This window comes from Panulirus ornatus, chromosome 57 (genome assembly GCF_036320965.1).
Source record: "Panulirus ornatus isolate Po-2019 chromosome 57, ASM3632096v1, whole genome shotgun sequence".
Classification (NCBI taxonomy): domain Eukaryota; kingdom Metazoa; phylum Arthropoda; class Malacostraca; order Decapoda; family Palinuridae; genus Panulirus; species Panulirus ornatus.
The window spans coordinates 14430882-14452311 of NC_092280.1; the positions used below are offsets into that span (position 1 = coordinate 14430882).

Genomic DNA, 21430 nt, shown 5'->3' on the forward strand with positions numbered 1-21430 from the left:
GGAGGGTATTGATTGAGAGGGTGAAGGCATGTACAGAGCATCAGATTGGGGAAGAGCAGTGTGGTTTCAGAAGTGGTAGAGGATGTGTGGATCAGGTGTTTGCTTTGAAGAATGTATGTGAGAAATACTTAGAAAAGCAAATGGATTTGTATGTAGCATTTATGGATCTGGAGAAGGCATATGATAAGAGTTGATAGAGACGCTCTGTGGAAGGTATTAAGAATATATGGTGTGGGAGGCAAGTTGTTAGAAGCAGTGAAAAGTTTTTATCGAGGATGTAAGGCATGTGTACGTGTAGGAAGAGAGGAAAGTGATTGGTTCTCAGTGAATGTAGGATTGCGGCAGGGGTGTGTGATGTCTCCATGGTTGTTTAATTTGTTTATGGATGGGGTTGTTAGGGAGGTGAATGCAAGAGTTTTGGAAAGAGGGGCAAGTATGAAGTCTGTTGGGGATGAGAGAGCTTGGGAAGTGAGTCAGTTGTTGTTCGCTGATGATACAGCACTGGTGGCTGATTCATGTGAGAAACTGCAGAAGCTGGTGACTGAGTTTGGTAAAGTGTGTGAAAGAAGAAAGTTAAGAGTAAATGTGAATAAGAGCAAGGTAATACTAGGTACAGTAGGGTTGTGGGTCAAGTCAATTGGGAGGTAAATTTGAATGGAGAAAAACTGGAGGAAGTAAAGTGTTTTAGATATCTGGGAGTGGATCTGGCAGCGGATGGAACCATGGAAGCGGGAGTGGATCATCGGGTGGGGGAGGGGGCGAAAATCCTGGGAGCCTTGAAGAATGTGTGGAAGTCGAGAACATTATCTCGGAAAGCAAAAATGGGTATGTTTGAAGGAATAGTGGTTCCAACAATGTTGTATGGTTGCGAGGCGTGGGCTATGGATAGAGTTGTGCGCAGGAGGATGGATGTGCTGGAAATGAGATGTTTGAGGACAATGTGTGGTGTGAGGTGGTTTGATCGAGTAAGTAACGTAAGGGTAAGAGAGATGTGTGGAAATAAAAAGAGCGTGGTTGAGAGAGCAGAAGAGGGTGTTTTGAAATGGTTTGTGCACATGGAGAGAATGAGTGAGGAAAGATTGACCAAGAGGATATATGTGTCGGAGGTGGAGGGAACGAGGAGAAGTGGGAGACCAAATTGGAGGTGGAAAGATGGAGTGAAAAAGATTTTGTGTGATCGGGGCCTGAACATGCAGGAGGGTGAAAGGAGGGCAAAGAATAGAGTGAATTGGATTGATGTGGTATACCGGGGTTGACGTGCTGTCAGTGGATTGAATCAAGGCATGTGAAGCGTCTGGGGTAAACCATGGAAAGCTGTGTAGGTATGTATATTTGCGTGTGTGGACGTATGTATATACGTGTGTATGGGGGGGGTTGGGCCATTTCTTTCGTCTGTTTCCTTGCGCTACCTCGTAAACGCGGGAGACAGCGACAAAGTATAAAAAAAAAAATATATATATATATATATATATATATATATATATATATATATATATATATCCGTCCCTGCTCACATCTATTCTTGAGTTGCTTTGTACAATGGAGCGAAACTTCAGGTCCATATCCACAACTAGGCCCCACAGGCTTTTGCATGGTTGATGGGTAAGCTAGTGGGGGGCTATTTATGCCGTTTATAGGGTGCGAAGGGGCATTTGATGTGAGTCAACTGTTGTTTGCTGATGACCCGGTCCTGGTGATGTATTCGACTGAGAAACTGTATTAGCTGGTGTCAGTTTGGGAGTGTATGAATAGAGAAAGTTGGGAGTAAATGTAAATAAAAGCTAGGCTATCTGGCTTTGCAATGCAGGTTAGTTGGTTTGTCTGAATAGAGAAAAGTTTGAGGAAATGAAGTACAAAATGCCTGTTAGTAGACATGGCTACCAATGAAACCCTGTTATCAGAGGTGGGTTAAAGGCTGAGTTGGGGACAAAGGTTCTGGGAGCAATGAGGAATGAGTGGACCAAGAGGTCAATATCTGGGTGAAAAAGAATGGCTATGATTGTATTTGGATGGGAGGCAAGGGTTATAGATAAGAATTACAGAAGAGGGTAAATGTGTTACAAATGAAATGTTTGCGGACAATATGTGGTGTGAGGTGGTTCATTGAGGGTTCTCTTTCATGAAAATGGTACTATATACCAGGCTGGTCTCACCATTTTCTCCTTACCAGCATGATGCACCTTCTCAACCCTCACTCATTTGCTTCACATAGGGTCTCTAGCCACCTCCTGTTTACACAAATGATTTTTCAATGTAATCAATGACAAGAGTCCAACAAACCTATAGCCCCTAGTCCTGAGCATCATGGGGAGCTAAATATCTTAGGGTTCCTGCCTTACTCTGCTGCCAGAGAGAGGGAGGGCTCAGACAGTAGAAGTACCAGCCCTTCCACAACCTTTTCTGACAGACCTTCCTCTTTTTCATTATACCAACATTCGTGGTCTCCCTAGATGGTGATCTCCATCTGTCAAGTACCTTTCGTATCTTACTTCTCTCTGAGACACAGTTGTTTAATGATGCTCTCACAAGCCCCTTTTTCATAACCAACTGTAACCTCCACCCACCATTCTGGTTCCATCACCACCACACTTGCTGCAAGCCTTGAGAATCTTGAGTCCCCACATCTTAACGTTATCTGGCTCAAGGTCTGTCTCCTAACTACCACGATTTTCCTTTGTTTTGCATACTGATCTAATCATATTTTGCCTACTGATCTTTTCATTTTACACATACCTTTCTTGAACTGTCTAAACTTCTGCCATGAGACTGTGGCATCCTCTCAGTCACAAGCCAAGATCCTCTTCTTAGCGGATTTCATTGTTCACCACAGGGAATGGTTGAATTCCTCTGATATGGTAGGTGGAAGATTGAAGCCCTCACTTCATCCATTCTCAAAGATCTTGTGCAAGTTATCTCCCCCATTCCACCCATACTTCTGACCGCTGTAACTACTCTTCTAATATTCTGGATTTGTTTTTCACTTCTAATCCTTCGCATTTGTGGCTACGCAATCTTGCCCCTAATTGGTTCATCTGACCACACACTTATAAATGTGACTCTTTTAACTGCACCTTCCCCTCCAGTAACCCCCCTTTTAAACATAGATATCGGCAAGTCAAAGCTGACTGAACTAACTTAGGAAAATTCTTTTCTAATTTTCCTTAAGTAAATTGCTGTTTCTTATGAGGTGATTCTTCTGTTTCCACCAAACGCATAGTAGCAATTTTTGTTGCAAGAATGGAGGCATTCATCCCCTCTTCCTCCAAGATGACCTCTTTTAATTTTTGGTTCAACAGTTGTGGGAGTTTATCACACAAGAGGGTGTGGGGGTTCATCATAATGTAGGGTATGGGGGTCCATCATACTACAGGGTGTGGGGGTTCATCATACTGTATGTACGGGGGTTCATCATGCTGTATGTATGGGGGTTCATCATACTGTAGGGTATGGGGATTCTCATACAACAGGGTGTGGGAATTCATCATACTACAGGGTGTGGGGGTTGATCAAACTACGAGGTATGGGGGTTCATCACACTACAAGGTGTGGGAGTCCACGAGACTACAGGGTTATGGGGTTCATCATACTACAAGATGTGGGGGTGCATCATATTACAGAGTATGGGGTTCATCATACAGGGTACAGGGATTCATTATACTACAGGGTGTGGGGGTTCATCATACTACAGGATGTGGGGGTGCATAGTACTATAGCATTTGGGGTTCATCATACAGGGTACAGGGATTCATCATATTATAGGGTATGAGGGTTCATCGTACTATGGGGTATGGGGGTTCATCAGACTACAGGGTATAGGGGTTCATCATACTACAGGGTGTGGGGGTCATCATACTACAGGGTGTTAGGTTCCCTCATACTACAGAGTGTTAGGTTTCATCATACTACAGAGTGTTAGGGTTCATCATACTACAGGGTATGGGAGTTCAACACATACAAGGTTTGGTGGTTCATCACTCTACTGGGTATGGGGGTTCATCATATTGCAGGGTATAGGGGTTCATCATACAACAGGGTATGGGGGTTCATCATATTACAGGGTGTGGTGGTTCATCAGACTACTGGGTATGGGGGTTCATCATATTGCAGGGTATAGGAGTTCATCATACAACAGGGTATGGGGGTTCATCATATTACAGGGCGTGGTGGTTCATCAGACTACTGGGCACAGGGGTTCATCATACTGCAGGGTAGGGGGTTCATCAAACCACACGGTATGGGGGTTCGTCATACTACAGGGTATGGGGTTCATCATACTAGTGGGTGTCGAGGTTCATCATACTACAGGATATAGGGATTCATACCGCAGGGTGTGGGGCTAAATCATCATATAGGTTATGGGACTTATCATAGTACAGGATATGGGGGTTTATCAAACTACAGCTTGTGGCTGTTCATAACACTTCAGTGTGTGGGGTTTCATCAGATTACAAGGGTATGGGGTTCACCATACTACAGGGTATGGGGTTAATCATACTACAGGGTACGGGGTTCATTATACTACAGGGTATGGGGTTCATTATACTACAGGGTATGGGAGTTCATCATACTACAGGGTATGGGGTTAATCATACTACAGGGTATGGGGTTCATTATACTACAGGGTATGGGGTTAATCATACTAACTACAGGGTATGGGGTTAATCATACTACAGGGTATGGGGTTAATCATACTACAGGGTATGGGGTTCACTATACTACAGGGTATGGGGGTTCATCACTATACAAGTTATAATTCATCATACTACAGGGTATGAGGGTTCATTATACATCTGGGTGTGGTTCATCATACTACAGGGTGTAGGAGTTCATCATACTACAGGGTATTGGGGTTCATCATACTACAGGGTGTAGGGTTCATCATACTACAGGGTGTGGGGGTTCATCATACTACAGGGTGTGGGAGTTCATCATACTACAGGGTATTGGGGTTCATCATACTACAGGGTGTGGGGTTCATTATACTACAGGGTGTGGGGATTCATCATACTACATGGTGTAGGGGTTCATCATACTGCAGGGTATGGGGGTTCATCAAACTACAGAATATAGGGGTTCATCATACCACAGGGTATGGGGTTTATCATGCTACAGGGTATGATGGTTCATCAGACAATAGGGTACAGGGGTTCGTTATACTACAGGATATAGGGGTGTGTCAGACTACAGGGTATATGGGTTTATCATACTAGAGGGTATGTGGGGTCATCAGTACAGGTATGGGGATTCATCGGAGTACAGGGTATGGGGGTTTATCAGAGTACAAGGAATGGGGGTTCATCAGAGTACAGGATATGGGGGTTCATTAGACTATAGAGTATACTGTTACCAGGACAAATAGATTAAAACTCAAAACCTAAAAGATGTAGTACAGATGTGGGAAAAAGCTTCTTTTCCTACAGGTGTGTTGAGCACTGGAATAAGTTATCATCAGATGCAGTGAATGCTAAGACCATAAATACCTTCAAAAGTCAATGAGACAAATATTTAAAAATTCAGAAATAAACTGTAAAAATGACAGCAGCAGGGAGTCAGTGACAGCTTTAAAAACTGTTGAACAAAATTACATCTTGTCAAGTTCATTTTTCTTTTTTTCTACCAGACAACCCAGTCGTGGGCCAATCAGGCCTCCTGTTGTCTGTTTTTCTCATAGAAACTCATGGATTGGAAGAAGAGGTCATCTCAGAGTAAGAGGGGATATGTGCTTCCGATCCTGCAAGAATAACCTCTGATGCATTTGGTGAAGACAGAAGCATCACCACTTAAGACAGTAATTCAAATAAGGAAAGTCAGAAAAGAATTTACGTAAGTTATTTCAGTCAGTCTTGTTGAGGTGCTAGTATTTACACTTACAAGGGGCTGCTGGAGGGGGAGGTGCTATTAAAATATTAGTGTGATCAGATGAACTAGTTAGGGGCAATTGTGTAGTTACAGCAAGATGGAACAGAGGTGAAAAACAGATCCAGAATATTAGGAGAGTGGCCACAGAGGTCAAGAATATAGGTAGGGTGAAAGATATTTTGCTCTCAACCGGAGAATGGAGAACGTGAGGGCTGCAATCTCTCCACCATCTGTATGTGAGGAAATCAACCATTTCCTATGGTGAATGTTGAAATCCCAGGAGTAGAAGATTTTGGCTTGCAGGTTTGAGGATTCCAGAGTCTCATGGCAGGAGTTAAGGTAGTTAAAGAAGGATATAAAATTTGCAAGTAGAATTAGGAGAGCAACAGTTGAAACAGAGAAAAAGTGTGGTAGTTAGGAGACAGACCTTGAGCCACTTAACATCTGAGTATGGGAACTATAAGGTCCTCGAGGCATGCTACTGGTGTGCGGATTTTGGTATAAGGGCAAACACCACTTTTGAACTGGAATTGTGAGTGATCAAACTTGGATATGATAAAGGGACTAGTGAGAACATCAATAGAAAACTCTGTCTCAGAGAGAAGTAACATATTAGGAGAGGTAATACACAGATGGTGTTCAACAAAAGAGAGGTTACTGAGGAGACCACAAATGTTAGAGTAATTAGAAAAAGAAGAATATCTAACAGAGAAGGCAAGGTCAAGTGAGGGGCCGGTACTACTAATGTCTGAGCCCTATCTCTTACTGGCAGTAGGGTGAGGCAGAAACCCAGAGATTCTTAGCACCCCATGGGGCCAGGGACTAGGATCACAGATTTGTTAGACTCTCATGATCATACATAAAAACATTTGAGCAGACAGGAGTTCACAAGAGCAGTTATGTGAGGAAAATGAGCAAGATTCATTATACTAGAGGGTATTGGGGTTCATCATGCCATAGGGTATGGGAGTTCATCATGCTGCAAGGTCTGGGGTTCATCATACTTCAGGATATAGGGGTTCATTATACAACAGGGTATGGGGGTTCATAACACTTCAGGGTGTAGGGGTTCATCATACTACAGGGTATGGGAGTTCATCATCTATCTACCTATATCTTTGCTGACCATTCCCTTTGGGAACTCCTTCAAGGGGGTGGCCACGGCAAAAGTCTCCATAACTGTTGAACTCGTGCTGCTTCTTAGCCTTTAGTGCCTTATCCTTAACAGGCCACCGGCAGAGGGCAACTCTGGTGCAGTGTATTCAGAGGCTCTTACCTAATGTTCCTACCAACTACTTCTACCTAATATTCCTTCCTCATGTTACAACCTACTACTTTTATCTAATGCTCCCAGCTAATACTCCTACCTAATTTTCCCACTTAAAGCTCCTGTCTAACCACACCTACTACATGTATCTTTTCCTCCAACCATTTTCCTAAAAGGCGGAGTGAGTGCAAAGTGCTCAAAAAAGGAAAATCTAGAGTTGTGAAGAACTGCAAAGAATGAGTTGTGTGAGTTAGCTGCTGTCAACTGTGATTTGTGACATGGAGAGATTGTATGTTTTTGGACAGAATATCTGCAGTCTATGTGAGGGTGAGGGAGAAAGAAAAGATAGCTACCTGGGTCAAAGGAGTGTAACTTGATAACCACTAAAGTGCTTGCTCACTATGCAATCATCTCTAACCCTTCTAATACCCAGGTGGGTAGTACCAGTAATATACCTCCCTGGTTGGTGGCTGCCTACCAACTACTTCCTACAAGTTCATCATACCACAGAATATGGAGGTTCATCATTCAATTAGAAAATTTGTTAAACCAAAGGAAAACAGTAAATTCTTCCTTTGATTCCAGAATTTTGAGAAACCCTACACAAAAAATTTGATTAACATTTTGATACCAAAAATCACCTCTGATTTGATGAACTGGCCCAGTTTTACTGAGCCCCATTTTCATCCATTGTGTATATTTCCGCTTCCCTCTCTCAGTGCCTGAGTCTTGTTATGAAGACAAATTTTGAACTTGTGAAAAACTATTTCTTTCAACAAGGAAGGCCAGTGAGCAATTCTTTTTGTTTTTGTCCCTCTTCCCTTGCTTTCACTTCTTATAGTTTGGTTTGGTTTACATAGGTATCAACTTTAGGAGTTCAGAGATGATGGGTAAACCATAGCATATTATAATGATTTTGCTCTGCTCTTATCACCATGAAACAGAGAAGCATCATTTCCCTTGGTTATGAGACTTTTCTGTAACCAGATATAGCTTTTCTTGAATTCAATACTAATTTTTCAGAGACCAATACCAGAATGAGGATAGGGCACAATTTGCTTGCTAGATATGAAGTTCAAATATTTTAGTACTAAATTATAATACACTGGCAGGCTCCATTACATAAAAATGTGTGATCATAAAAAAAGCTTCAGAATGTCATGAATACCTATTTTCTGACAGATGTGGCAAGTTTGATCAGATGATCAGCTGAAGGGTAAAAATCCACCTGAAGTCTACATTTAAAGATAATATTCATACTACTGCCATCAAAAAAAAACAAATTCATCAGTACAACAAAACATTATGAGCTTTTCAATGATACATTCATACAAACTTTATCCACTCAATGATATTCATAAATAAAACAAGTGAAGACTGCATGGTGGTTGGTGTGATACTGTCAGAAAAGATATTTACAAAAGAGAATAAATATTTTCATGGAAATAGTGTAAACTGTAGAAACTACACTCTTCTCAGACAACTAGAATCTGTAAGCTGCAGATACACTTTCTCACAAAACCAGAAAAATAGTAAATGTCACAGATGTTTGTGTTTAAAAAGTTACAAGCCCAAAAAGAGTTCAGGAAAATTACTTTAGTCTTGTATATAATAATTACATACTAAGAGAATTTTCTTGTAAAAAGTCAAAATACAGATCTGTATATCTATCCAAGCAGGTAATAGTTGGTAGGCAGCCAACAACCAGGGTGGTATATTACCAGTACTATCTGCCTGAGTATCAGAAGGGTTAGTGACGTCTGCTTAGTGAGCTATCACTTTGGTGGTTGTCAAGTTGTACTTCTCTGACCCAGGTAGCTGTCTTTTCTTTCTGCTTCACTACTGGCATTCTGTCTAGAAACATACAATCTCTCCGTGTCATATGTAACATTTGCCAACACCTAACTCAAGCAGCTCATTCTTCGTAACTCTAGATTTTCCTGCGGTGAGCACTATACGCTAGCCTTGCCTTTTGGCAAAATGGTAGGAGCAGTACATAGAAGTAATAGGTAGGAACATTCAGGCAGGATTATTAGGTAGAAGCAGTAGGTAGGACCATTAGATATAAGTTGTCATTAGGAACATTAGATAGTAGCCTCTGCAAACACTGCGCTAAACTTGCCCTCTGCCAGTGGCCTATTAAGGGTGAGGCACTAAAGGATAAGAAGCAGCATTGGAGTTCTTTAGTTATGGAAACTCTGTTGTAGTGGCCTCCCCTTTGAGGGAGTTCCAATTGGAACAGGCATCAGAGATACAGATAGATATATATCCATATCTCTGATGCCCATTCCCTCAAGGGGGTTGCTATGGCAAGAGAGTCAGTCTCTACAACTGGAGAAACCCAAGTGCTGCTTAATAGCCTTTATTGCTTCACTCTTAAGAGGCCAATGGCAGAGAGCAACTCTAGCACAGTGTTTCCAGAGGCTTCTACCTGATGTTCCTATCAACTACTACCTGATGTTTCTACCAAATGTCACTACCTAATATTGCCAACCATTACTTCTACCTAATGCTCCCAACAAATATTCCTACCTACTACTACCTTATGCTCCTGTCAAATGTTCCTTCCTACTATTCATATCTATTGTGCCTATCATTCTGCCAAAAGCCAGGGCTAAATACACAGCACCCATAGCAAAAAATCTGGATACAAAAAATGAGTTGTGAGTTGTGTTGTAAAATATTGTGTGTGACAAGGAGAAACAGTATGTTTGTGTAGAGAATGCCAGCAGTGCACATGTAGGTGGGGCAGAAAAAAAACAGCTACCTAGGTCAAAGGAGTGCAACTTGATAACCAATGAAGTGCTGGCTCACTACCCAGCTGTCACAGACCTTTCTGATATCCGGGTGGGTACTACTAGTAATATACTTCCCTAGTCGTTGGCTGCCTAGGTGCATTGAGAATATGGAGATGGTGTTTCATGTAAATACAGATAATTACAGGGTTAACAAGAAGCAAAAAAGGTCATTTCCACACAAAGCTAAACAGACAAAAGGGTGGATGAATCTGGTAATGGTTTTAAACAATGTGTCACTTATTAATTAACCCACTGCCTGCTGTGCTGTATGAGGTACGGGACATATCTGGTAGTTGAATGTGTTCTGTGAAAGGTCTGGGTCATTCAAAAACCCCAGGCATGTTAAATAGCAAAGTAATGAATCATGAAACAATTAATGGCAACTCAAACAATGTTTGTATTCTTTGCCCATATTTTTTCAACTCTGTTGGTAAGTAACAACCAAAATGCCATGGAGGATGGTATATAATTTTTGCATTACCCTGACAGCAAAGAAAATATCAATACATAAATTTACATTATACATGGTATCTACACGGTGCGTGTGAGAAACAGAATAAGTTTCTTCATCTGTTTCTGGCACTACCTTGCTAATATGGGAAAAGCAAACTAGTATGGAGGAGAAATATCTTTTTTCATACTTGTTACCCATTTGCCATGTCAGCAAGGTAGGGCTAGGAAGGGATGAAGAAATGGCCTCACTCACTCGTATACATTCTTTAGCTGTCAGATGTAATGCACTGAAACTATAGCCCCCTACCCACAACCAATTCTTCTGGCTGCCCCATAAGCCCTGGTTCAGTCTACAGACACACATCACCTGCATATCACATCATTCCAATTCGCTCTATCCCATGCATACCTATCACCCTCCTGCATGTTCACAAAGGCCTTGAGCTCTCAAAAACCTATTCACTCCATCCTCCCATCTCTAATATGGTTTCCCTCTTCTCCTTGTCCCCTCCACTTTTGGCACACATCCTCTTCATCAACCTCTCCTCACTCATCCTCTCCATATGTCCAAACCATTTCAGCACACTCTCTTCCATTCTTTTAACCATGCCCTTAAGTACCACACTTTTCTCTTACACTTTTATTACTTAATCAATCTTCTTCATACTACATATTGTCCTCAAACATTCCAACACATCCACATCTATAGCCCAGGCTCTACATCCATACAACATAACTGGAACCACTATACCTTCAAATATCCCCAGTTTTGCCTTTTCAGATAATGTCTCTTTCCACACACTCCTCAGTGCTCCCAAAACATTTGCCCCATCACCCAACATATGACCCATTTCTGCTTCCATGGTTCTACTTGCTGCCATGTCATTCCCGAGAATCTAAAACGCTTCACTTCCTCCAAGTTTTCTCCATTCAAACTCATACACATTATAAAAAATATGTAGTGACAAACTGTTTATCAGATTTCATTTTTGAAATGTAAAATAATGCCACAATGAGGGCACACTAAATATTAGGAGTAGCCACAGGCAATAGGTTAATCAGCTGCTTATGGCTAATCTTCATTTCATCAGCACACAAACTGAGCAACAAACTGGATGAAAGTAAGCTGACTTACAACAGTGTATGTACAATGGATGAGAGTAAGCTGACTTACATTAGTTATATATACAAGTAAAGAACACTACATCTGTCAGTTTAGCCCAATCATCCTTACAGGGAAATACCTCATTATTGTTCCTAATTTTGATAATGAGAATACCACAAAAAATCATGGTCATTAGTATGGAACAAAGTGTGAATCACTGAAAATGGAGGTCCTCTCAATAACTCCTTATTGGCCACTTTCCTTCTACAACTCATTTTCTAAATGATTCTGTTGCAAGTTTTTGTCAAGTCATATGAGATAGAGTGGCAGATATAGGGTGTTCTGGTTGAGGTGGTGTGCAAAGTGAGAGGGTTAGGGAAAATGATTTGGTAAACAAAGAAGAGGTAGTAAAAGCTTTGCGGAAGATGAAAGCCTGCAAGGCAGCAGGTTTGGATGGTATTTCAGTGGAATTTATTAAAAAAGGGGGTGACTGTATTGTTGACTGGTTGGTAAGGTTATTTAATGTATGTATGACTCATGGTGAGGTGCGAGGATTGGCGGAATGCGTGCACAGTGCCATTGTACAAAGGCAAAGGGGATAAATGTGAGTGCTCAAATTACAGAGGTATAAGTTTGTTGAGTATTCCTGGGAAATTATATGGGAGGGAATTGATTGAGAGGGTGAAGGCATGTACAGAGCATCAGGTTGGGAAGAGCAGTGTGGTTTCAGAAGTGGTAGACGATGTGTGGATCAGGTGTTTGCTTTGAAGAATGTATGTGAAATACTTAGAAAAGCAAATGGATTTGTATGTAGCATTTATGGATCTGGAGAAGGCATATGATAGAGTTGATAGAGATGCTCTGTGGAAGGTATTAAGAATATATGGTGTGGGAGGCAAGTTGTTAGAAGCAGTGAAAAGTTTTTATCGAGGATGTAAGGCATGTGTACGTGTAGGAAGAGAGGAAAGTGATTGGTTCTCAGTGAATGTAGGTTTGCAGCAGGGGTGTGTGATGTCTCCATGGTCGTTTAATTTGTTTATGGATGGGGTTGTTAGGGAGGTGAATGCAAGAGTTTTGGAAAGAGGGGCAAGTATGAAGTCTGTTGTGGATGAGAGAGCTTGGGAAGTGAGTCAGTTGTTGTTCGCTGATGATACAGCGCTGGTGGCTGATTCATGTGAGAAACTGCAGAAGCTAGTGACTGAGTTTGGTAAAGTGTGTGAAAGAAGAAAGTTAAGAGTAAATGTGAATAAGAGCAAGGTTATTAGGTACAGCAGGATTGAGGGTCAAGTCAATTGGGAGGTAAGTTTGAATGGAGAAAAACTGGAGGAAGTAAAGTGTTTTAGATTTCTGGGAGTGGATCTGGCAGCGGATGGAACAATGGAAGCGGAAGTGAATCATAGGGTGGGGGAGGGGGCGAAAATCCTGGGAGCCTTGAAGAATGTGTGGAAGTCGAGAACATTATCTCGGAAAGCAAAAATGGGTATGTTTGAAGGAATAGTGGTTCCAACAATGTTGTATGGTTGCGAGGCGTGGGCTATGGATAGAGTTGTGCACAGGAGGGTGGATGTGCTGGAAATGAGATGTTTGAGGACAATAAGTGGTGTGAGGTAGTTTGATTGAGTAAGTAATGTAAGGGTAAGAGAGATGTGTGGAAATAAAAAGAGCGTGGTTGAGAGAGCAGAAGAAGGTGTTTTGAAATGGTTTGGGCACATGGAGAGAATGAGTGAGGAAAGATTGACCAAGAGGATATGTGTGTCAGAGGTGAAGGGAACGAGGAGAAGTGGGAGACCAAAATGGAGGTGGAAAGATGGAGTGAAAAAGATTTTGTGTGATCGGGGCCTGAACATGCAGGAGGGTGAAAGGCGGGCAAGGAATAGAGTGAATTGGATCAATGTGGTATACCGGGGTTGACGTGCTGTCAGTGGATTGAATTAGGGCATGTAAAGCGTCTGGGGTAAACCATGGAAAGTTGTGTGGGGCCTGAATGTGGAAAGGGAGCTGTGGTTTCGGGCATTATTGCGTGACAGCTGGAGACTGAGTGTGAACGAATGGGGCCTTTGTTGTCTTTTCCTAGTGCTACCTCGCACACATGAGGGGGGAGGGGGATGGTATTCCATGTGTGGCGAGGTGGCGATGGGAATGAATAGGGGCAGACAGTGTGAATTGTGTGCATGGGTATATATGTATGTGTCTGTGTGTGTATATATATGTGTACATTGAGATGTAGAGGTATGTATATTTGCGTGTGTGGGCGTGTGTGTGTGTACATTGTGTATGGGGGTGGGTTGTGCCATTTCTTTCGTCTGTTTCCTTGGGCTACCTTGCAAACACGGGAGACAGCGACAAAGCAAAATAAATAATAAAATAAAATGAGATAATTTCAGGAGTGAGCTTATAATTCTTATCTTTGACAACTTCTAATGGAAATAAATCTAAATGACTTTAAAACAAATTTTAATACAATGAAGATGGACCCGCCATGAATCCTCAGTTGCCTTTCCTCTTTTTACATCCAAATTCAGGAATGTTACTATCACATTTCTTTTTCTGCAAAGTCACAACATGTAACTTAATGTAAAATGGATGCCCTCCATAAACATTTCTAAGAAGAGGTACAAAATCATTTCCTAAAAGGAACTAACAATGCATTTTAGAATAAGGATGGTGATTCCATGAAATCCATCTTGGTCTGAACATTCTCAAAAATGGGATTTTCTTTATCAGAGAGAGATGACTTTTCAAGGAGAGATGCAGTGACTTGTGACCTGAAATGTAAAACAAAACAGAATGTCATTGACAATCTAAGAGGGAAAACTCACATACAGTGATATTACAGAAAGAAATGATACTCAGGGCAAGACTTTAAAGTGCCACATTCTCAAAAGCAAAATAAAAAGTCTTATGGTTGCAGCTCAAACTTCAATGGCCCCAAATATCAAGCTCTGATTTATGGGAACATGGGTGCTCCTAAGATTGTGCTTTGTGGCCTACAATTTTTAGTCTAAATAGGTTTGTCATGGTTATGTATATACCATGTTGGAGGTGGGAAGAATCAATTGTCTTAATTTTGGGCCTTGCCTTCATTTTTTGCCTTACCTTTTCTTCCTCCTCTGGCCAACCCTAAGTTCCCCGTACCTAGTATTCTGCCTACCCCTCCTACTTCAACATACCTCCTTTTATCTCTCTGTTGTCATTCTTCTTTCTACCTCTATTCTTTGCATCAATTATGAACTCCTGTATAACCAGTTTCTAAAATATGGCTGATTAGCTTACAATTAAGCCTGAAACAAAGTTAAAAGAGAAAGATTAACCATTAACCATAACCTTAGGCATAGCTACACATGGTTCCAAATCACATACCCACAATGCACTTAAGAAACTAATTTTGCTCTCTTTTGGTGTCTAAGCACCATTTCTCACATATCTTTATGTCCTCTGAGAAGTACCCATGAGCATCACTCTGAACTCAGGTGAACGAAATGATGGTCAATGAAATTTGAACTGGCCTTAAGAACTGTTCATAATAAAGCAAATCTAAACTTTCCCATTTGATGTAGAAGGTTGTTCCTGGTCTCATTCTGATAGATCTATCATTCTTCAGTAAGTATTTCAGAGATACATGAAATAAAAAAGTTAAAATCTTCTAAAAACATGACCTTGGTCAAATGAAGTTGATTAAATTTTCTTAAATGACTTAGTTCAAGCATTTAGCTTTATGCTTTTTATTACATTATTACATGACAGCTAGAGACTGAGTGTGAACGAATGGGGCCTTTGTTGTCTTTTCCTAGCGCTACCTCGCACACATGAGGGGGGAGGGGGTCGTTATTCCATGTGTGGCGAGGTGGCGATGGGAATAAATAAAGGCAGACAGTATGAATTATGTACATGTGTATATATATGTCTGTGTGTGTATATATATGTATACATTGAGATGTATAGATATGTATATTTGCGTGTGTGGACATGTATGTATATACATGTGTATGTGGGTGGGTTGGGTCATTCTTTCGTCTGTTCCCTTGCGCTACCCCGCTAATGCAGGAGACAGCGACAAAGCAAAATAAAAATAAAATGTACCATTATGTACAATTTGACAGCATAGGATGAATATTCATCTTGTCAATTTTGAATAAATATGTAGGTTATGAAAAAATATTTTACTCTCTAAGACTGTCTTACAAACATTAGGTATTTTCTAAGAGAAACAAGGTTACGACCTTCTAACACTCAGTACTTCCAAAGAGTAAGCAGTGGCCTATCTCACCCTTCACTGGTCACCCAACCATGGTAGTGGCATTTTGCTTGTTTTGGGGCAACCTTCAGCAAAGCAGAAACAGCTAATATGACATAATTGAACCAAACAGTCATAGCCACAAGCAGCTCACAATTTACAGATAACAGGCATCAATCCAAAAGCAATCACAGGTTGTACTGAGCTGCTGTGGGGAAGGGGAGGAATAGTAATGTAAGAAAACCAAGAAAAAATGCATAAGTGCCAAAGCTTCAGAAAGAAGTTTTTTCAATTTCTAACTCTACATTTCTCTCTCCTACAGTCTAGTGTTTTAAGAGCATGAGAGCATACTCACATGGATGAGGGTTTTGAGAAAAACATTATGATTAAATTAATCTCAAATGCAAAAACAGATATGTTCAACAGGGATTTGGAGGCACACTGAAATCTGTCTCTCCTAAAAGAGGAATAACCCATAGCCATATAAAATATACCCACAAGGTCTAAACTAAGGTACCATCCGGCAAAGGTGAAAGATGAGCACTACAGACCTTCCATCTCAATATCCAATATTAAAGCTCAAGATAAGCCAAAAATAAGAAATTCTTTATGCACGCAGATATTCCTAACAAAAGAGAGTTTCGGGAATCCAAGGTGCACAAATAAATGGTCTCCTTATTAATTTCTTGTGAATTCCAAAAGGTCTCTACAAGAATCAACTCGTAATGAGGAGGAAGCTCTCTGATGGAGTCCTCCAAAGGATGATTGTCATCATATTTTCATATCTGTTCTACATTTCCCATGTTAGCAAGAAAGTGTCAGGAGCAGACAAAGAACAGCTTCACCTAGTTGCATCCACTGTCTTTTAGCTGTTATGTATAATGTGCTGAAACCAGAATCACTGCTTCATATGCCCTAGCTCAACTCACTAACAGCATGGCACTTTATACCACATCGCTTCAATTAACTGTATACCATGCACACCTCATAATCTGCCACATGTTCAGGTCCCAGTAACTCAAAGCATCTTTCACTCCATCATTCCATCTTAGCCTTGGTCTTCCCTTCCTCCTTGTTCTATCCAATTCATATATCCTCTTAGTCAGTCCTATCTACATTTCAAACCTATTTCAGTGCAACCACTTCATCTCTCTCAGCCTCACTCTTAATACCATACCTCTCTTTTACCCTCTCCTTCTTTGCTTAATCAATCCTCCTCACACCACACACTGTCCTTAAGCACTTCATATCCAACACAAACACCAACTGTATCTCTCATTTAGTGCCCAAGCCTTGTATCCATACAGCATTGTAAGAACTATTATATCATCAAACATATCTATCTTTGCCTTCACAGACACAGACCTCTCTTTCCACATACTTCTCGATGTACACAGGACATATATATCCCTGCACACACACGCTTCAGCTCCTGTAGTTTAATCACCATCATGTTCACTCCAAGGTATCTAAACCACCTCATTTCCTTGAAGTTCTCTCCATTCTCAAACTGACCTGTCTTTCTCTCCTGCTAAATCAAGCCTCTTTACTTTAATTTTACTCACATTAACTCTGAACTGCCTCCTTTTACAAACTCTCCTAAACTCAGACACAAATTTCTGCAGTTTCTGACGATAATCTGCCAAAAAAGCTGCGTCATTCGTGAACAGTAAGTGAATTACAACCCCCCAAACTGACTGCAGACCTACACCTATCTCCAAAATACTTGCATTTATTGCATGTTATTCATCACTAACATTGTGCCTGGTGTAAGAAATGAAAGTGTGCAAGAAACGAGAAGCATGTTCAGTTTAAAGAAAGAAGCAAATCCTTAAAAACTCTCCCAATGCTTGCCAGCTAGTCTCCCTCACCCTGAATGTCAAAGTATATAGTACTCTATATATCATTATACTTATATCATATTTGATTGCCGTTTTCCGCATCAGCAAGGCAGCGCCAAGAAACAGACGAAGAATGGCCCACCCACTCATATACCCGCAAATATTTATACATAAACGCCCATACATGCACATATACATGCATATACATATCAACATATACATATAAACACATACACAGACATATATACACATGTACATATTCATACTTGCTTGCCTTCATCCATTCCTGGTGCTACCTCGCCCCACAGGAAACAGCATCGCTCCTCCCTGCTTCTGCGAGGTAATGTCAGGAAAACAGACAAAAAAGGCCACATTCGTTCACATTCAGGCTCTAGCTGTCACATGTAATGCACTGAAATCACAGCTCCATATCCAAGCCCCACAGACCTTTCCAGAGTTTACCCTAGATATTTCATGTGCCCTGGTTCATTCCACTGATATCAAATTGACAATGGTACACCACATCATTTCAATTCGCTCTATTCCTTGCACGTCTCTCACCCTCCTATATGTTTAGGCCCCGATTGCTCAAAATCTTTTTCACTCCATCCTTCCACCTCCAATTTGGTCTTCTGCTTCTCCTTGTTCCCTCCACCTCTGACATATATCCTCTTTGTCAATCTTTCCTCACTCATTCTCTCCATATGTCCAAACCATTTCAATACACCCTCTTTTGCTCTCTCATTCACACTCATTTTACTTCCACACATCTTTCTTACTCCTTCATTACTTTACTGATCAAACCACCTCACACCACATATGTCCTCAAACATTTCATTTTCAACACATCCATCCTCCTCTGTACAACCCTATCTATAGCCCATGCCTCACAACCATATAACATTGTTAGAACTACTATTCCTTCAAACATACCCATTTTTGCTCTCCGAGATAACGTTCTTTCCTTTCACACATTCTTCATTGCTCCCAGAACCTTTGCATTCTCCCCCACCCTGTGACTCATTTCTGCTTCTATGGTTCCAACCGCTGCTAAGTCCACTTCCAGATATCTAAACACTTAACTTTCTTCAATTTTTCTCCAATCAAACTTATATCCCAATTAACTTGTCCCTAAACCCTATGGAATCTAATAACCTAGCTCTTATTCACATCACTCTCAACTTTCTCCATTCCCACACTTTTCCAAACTCAGTCACCAACTTCTGCAGTTTCACACTCGAAAGCAGCAGGAGGTCAAGAGGAAGGTGCAAGGATTGAAAAAGAGGGCAAATGTGAGTTGGGGTGGGAGAGTATCATTAAACTTTAGGGCAAATAAAAAGATGCTTTGGAAAGAGGTAAATAATTTGGGAAAGACAAGAGGACAAATAGGAACATCAGTGAAGGAGGCATGGGAAGAAGTAATAACAGGTAGTGATGAAGTGAGAAGATGGAATGAGTATTTTGAAGGTTTGTTGAATGTGTTTGATGACTGAGTGGCAGATGTAGGGTGCTTTTGTCGGGGTGGCGTGCGAAGTGAGAAGGTCAGGGAGAATGGTTTGGCAAAGAGAGAAGAGGGGTGAAAGCCTAGCAGATGAAATCCAGCAAGGCAGCAGGTTTGGATGATATTGCAGTGGAATTTATCAAGAAAGGGGGTGACTGCAATGTTGACTGGGTGGTAAGAATATTCAATGTATGTATGGATCATGGTGAAATGCTTGAGAACTGGCAGAATGCATGCATAGTGCCACTGTACAAAGACAAAGTGGATCAAGTTGAGTGTTCAAACTACAGAGGCATAAGTTTGTCGAGCATTCCTGGAAAATTGTATGGGAGGGTATTGAATGAGAGGGTGAAGACATGTACAGAGCATCAGACTGAGGAGGAGCAGTGTGGTTTCAGAAGTTGTAGAGGATGTGCGGATCAGGTGTTTGCTTTGAAGAATGTGAGATATATTTAGAAAATCAGATGGATTTGTATGTGGCATTTATGGATCTGGAGAGGGCTTATGATAGGGTTGATAGAGATGCTTTGTGAAGGTCTTTAAAGTATATGGTGAGGTAGGTAAGCTGCTAAAAGCAGTGAAAATCTTTCATCACGGATGTAAGGCATGTGTATAAGTAGAGAGGAGAGGAGAGTAACTGGTTCCCAGTGGAGGCCAGTCTGCAGCGAGGGTGTGTGATGTCTCCATGGTTGTAAAATCTAATGGGGTGGTTAGGGAGGTAAATGCAAAAGGTTTGGAGAGAGGGGCCAGTAGGCATCCTGTTGGGGAGGAGAGGGACTGGGTAACCGCGTGTTAGCATATGGTGACTAGAACACAAGGAGTGAGAAGAATTTCTGAGATGTATATGTTTCAGAGTGGAAAGAATTAGATATAAAGAAATGAGAAATACAAAAAATTGGTTTAAAACTATAACTATAAAATCTAGCATGATATATATCTTTGGAAAGGGTAGATGTGCAAAGGAGTTTTTATGTTAGACGCATGAAGAATAAATCAAACATAAAGCAGATTTACTACATTACAGAACATGATGTTCAATGACATAAAAGAAGGCAAATATGTTTGGAGCAGTGCAAGGACAAGTGGTGCATGGGTTATGTTCACTATAGGGCATAAGTATAGCCAAACTGGAATTTCCACCTATTAAGTCTGTGGAGCCTGACTGTGGACAGTGGGTTATGGTTTAGATGCATTACACATAGCCTGAAAGTGGATGTGAGCAAATGAGGCAGTTTCTTTGTTTATTCCTGGCACTACCTTGCTAATGTGGGAAACGGTGAACACGTAAGAAAAAAATCATTCTTACTAAGATGCAAAACATACTTTTAAGCGTCTTACCTTGGTCTCTTGCTATTAGTATTACTTTCTTGAAGAGGAAGACATGTAATATCAAACGTTGAATTCAGCAATGTGTCACCCTTGCTGGTCTGAAATACAAACATAAATACATTACTCCCACAAGTCTCATGATGTTCTTCTGCAATGAAAAGTTACTTTTGACTGGTAGAGCAAAGATACCTATTAAAGACAACATACACTGTAATTATTTCTGAACTGTTTAGGTTTGATCTCTTATTCCTGAGTTTTGCCTTTCCATCCAGCTATCAAGATGCAATACTTACACATATCTGAATCACTCATGGAAATTCTTTTATTCATCTACTTATTTGGGTGGCGATGGGAATGAATAAAGGCAGACAGTAAGAAATATGTACATGTGTATATATGTATATGTCTGTGTGGGTATATATGTGTATACGTTGTGATGTATAGGTATGTATATTTGCGTGCGTGTACATGTATATATATACATGTAAATGTAGGTTTGCGGCAGGGGTGTGTGATGTCTCCATGGTTGTTTAATTTGTTTATGGATGGGGTTGTTAGGGAGGTGAATGCAAGAGTTTTGGAAAGAGGGGCAAGTATGAAGTCTGTTGGGGATGAGAGAGCTTGGGAAGTGAGTCAGTTGTTGTTCGCTGATGATACAGCGCTGGTGGCTGATTCATGTGAGAAACTGCAGAAGCTGGTGACTGAGTTTGGTAAAATGTGTGAAAGAAGAAAGTTAAGAGTAAATGTGAATAAGAGCAAGGTAATTAGGTAAAGTAGGGTTGAGGGTCAAGTCAATTGGGAGGTAAGTTTGAATGGAGAAAAACTGGAGGAAGTAAAGTGTTTTAGATATCTGGGAGTGGATCTGGCAGCGGATGGAACCATGGAAGCGGAAGTGGATCATAGGGTGGGGGAGGGGGCGAAAATCCTGGGAGCCTCGAAGAATGTGTGGAAGTCGAGAACATTATCTCGGAAAGCAAAAATGGGTATGTTTGAAGGAATAGTGGTTCCAACAATGTTGTATGGGTGCGAGGCATGGGCTGTGG

At 41.0% G+C, this 21430-nt stretch overlaps 1 protein-coding gene across 1 annotated transcript in view; it reads right to left on the reverse strand.

Moving 5' to 3' along the window:
* Positions 1–8197: 8197 nt before the first annotated feature.
* LOC139766183 (chromosome-associated kinesin KIF4-like) overlaps positions 8198–21430 on the reverse strand; it is a 296752-nt gene continuing 283519 nt past the window's right edge. The window contains exons 24-25 of the mRNA XM_071694453.1: positions 20397–20485; positions 8198–14247 (exon numbers count right to left, since the gene is read on the reverse strand). Of these exons, the coding sequence (XP_071550554.1) occupies positions 14133–14247; positions 20397–20485 (204 nt within the window). The 3' untranslated portion in view covers positions 8198–14132. The remainder of the gene's footprint in view (positions 14248–20396; positions 20486–21430) is intronic.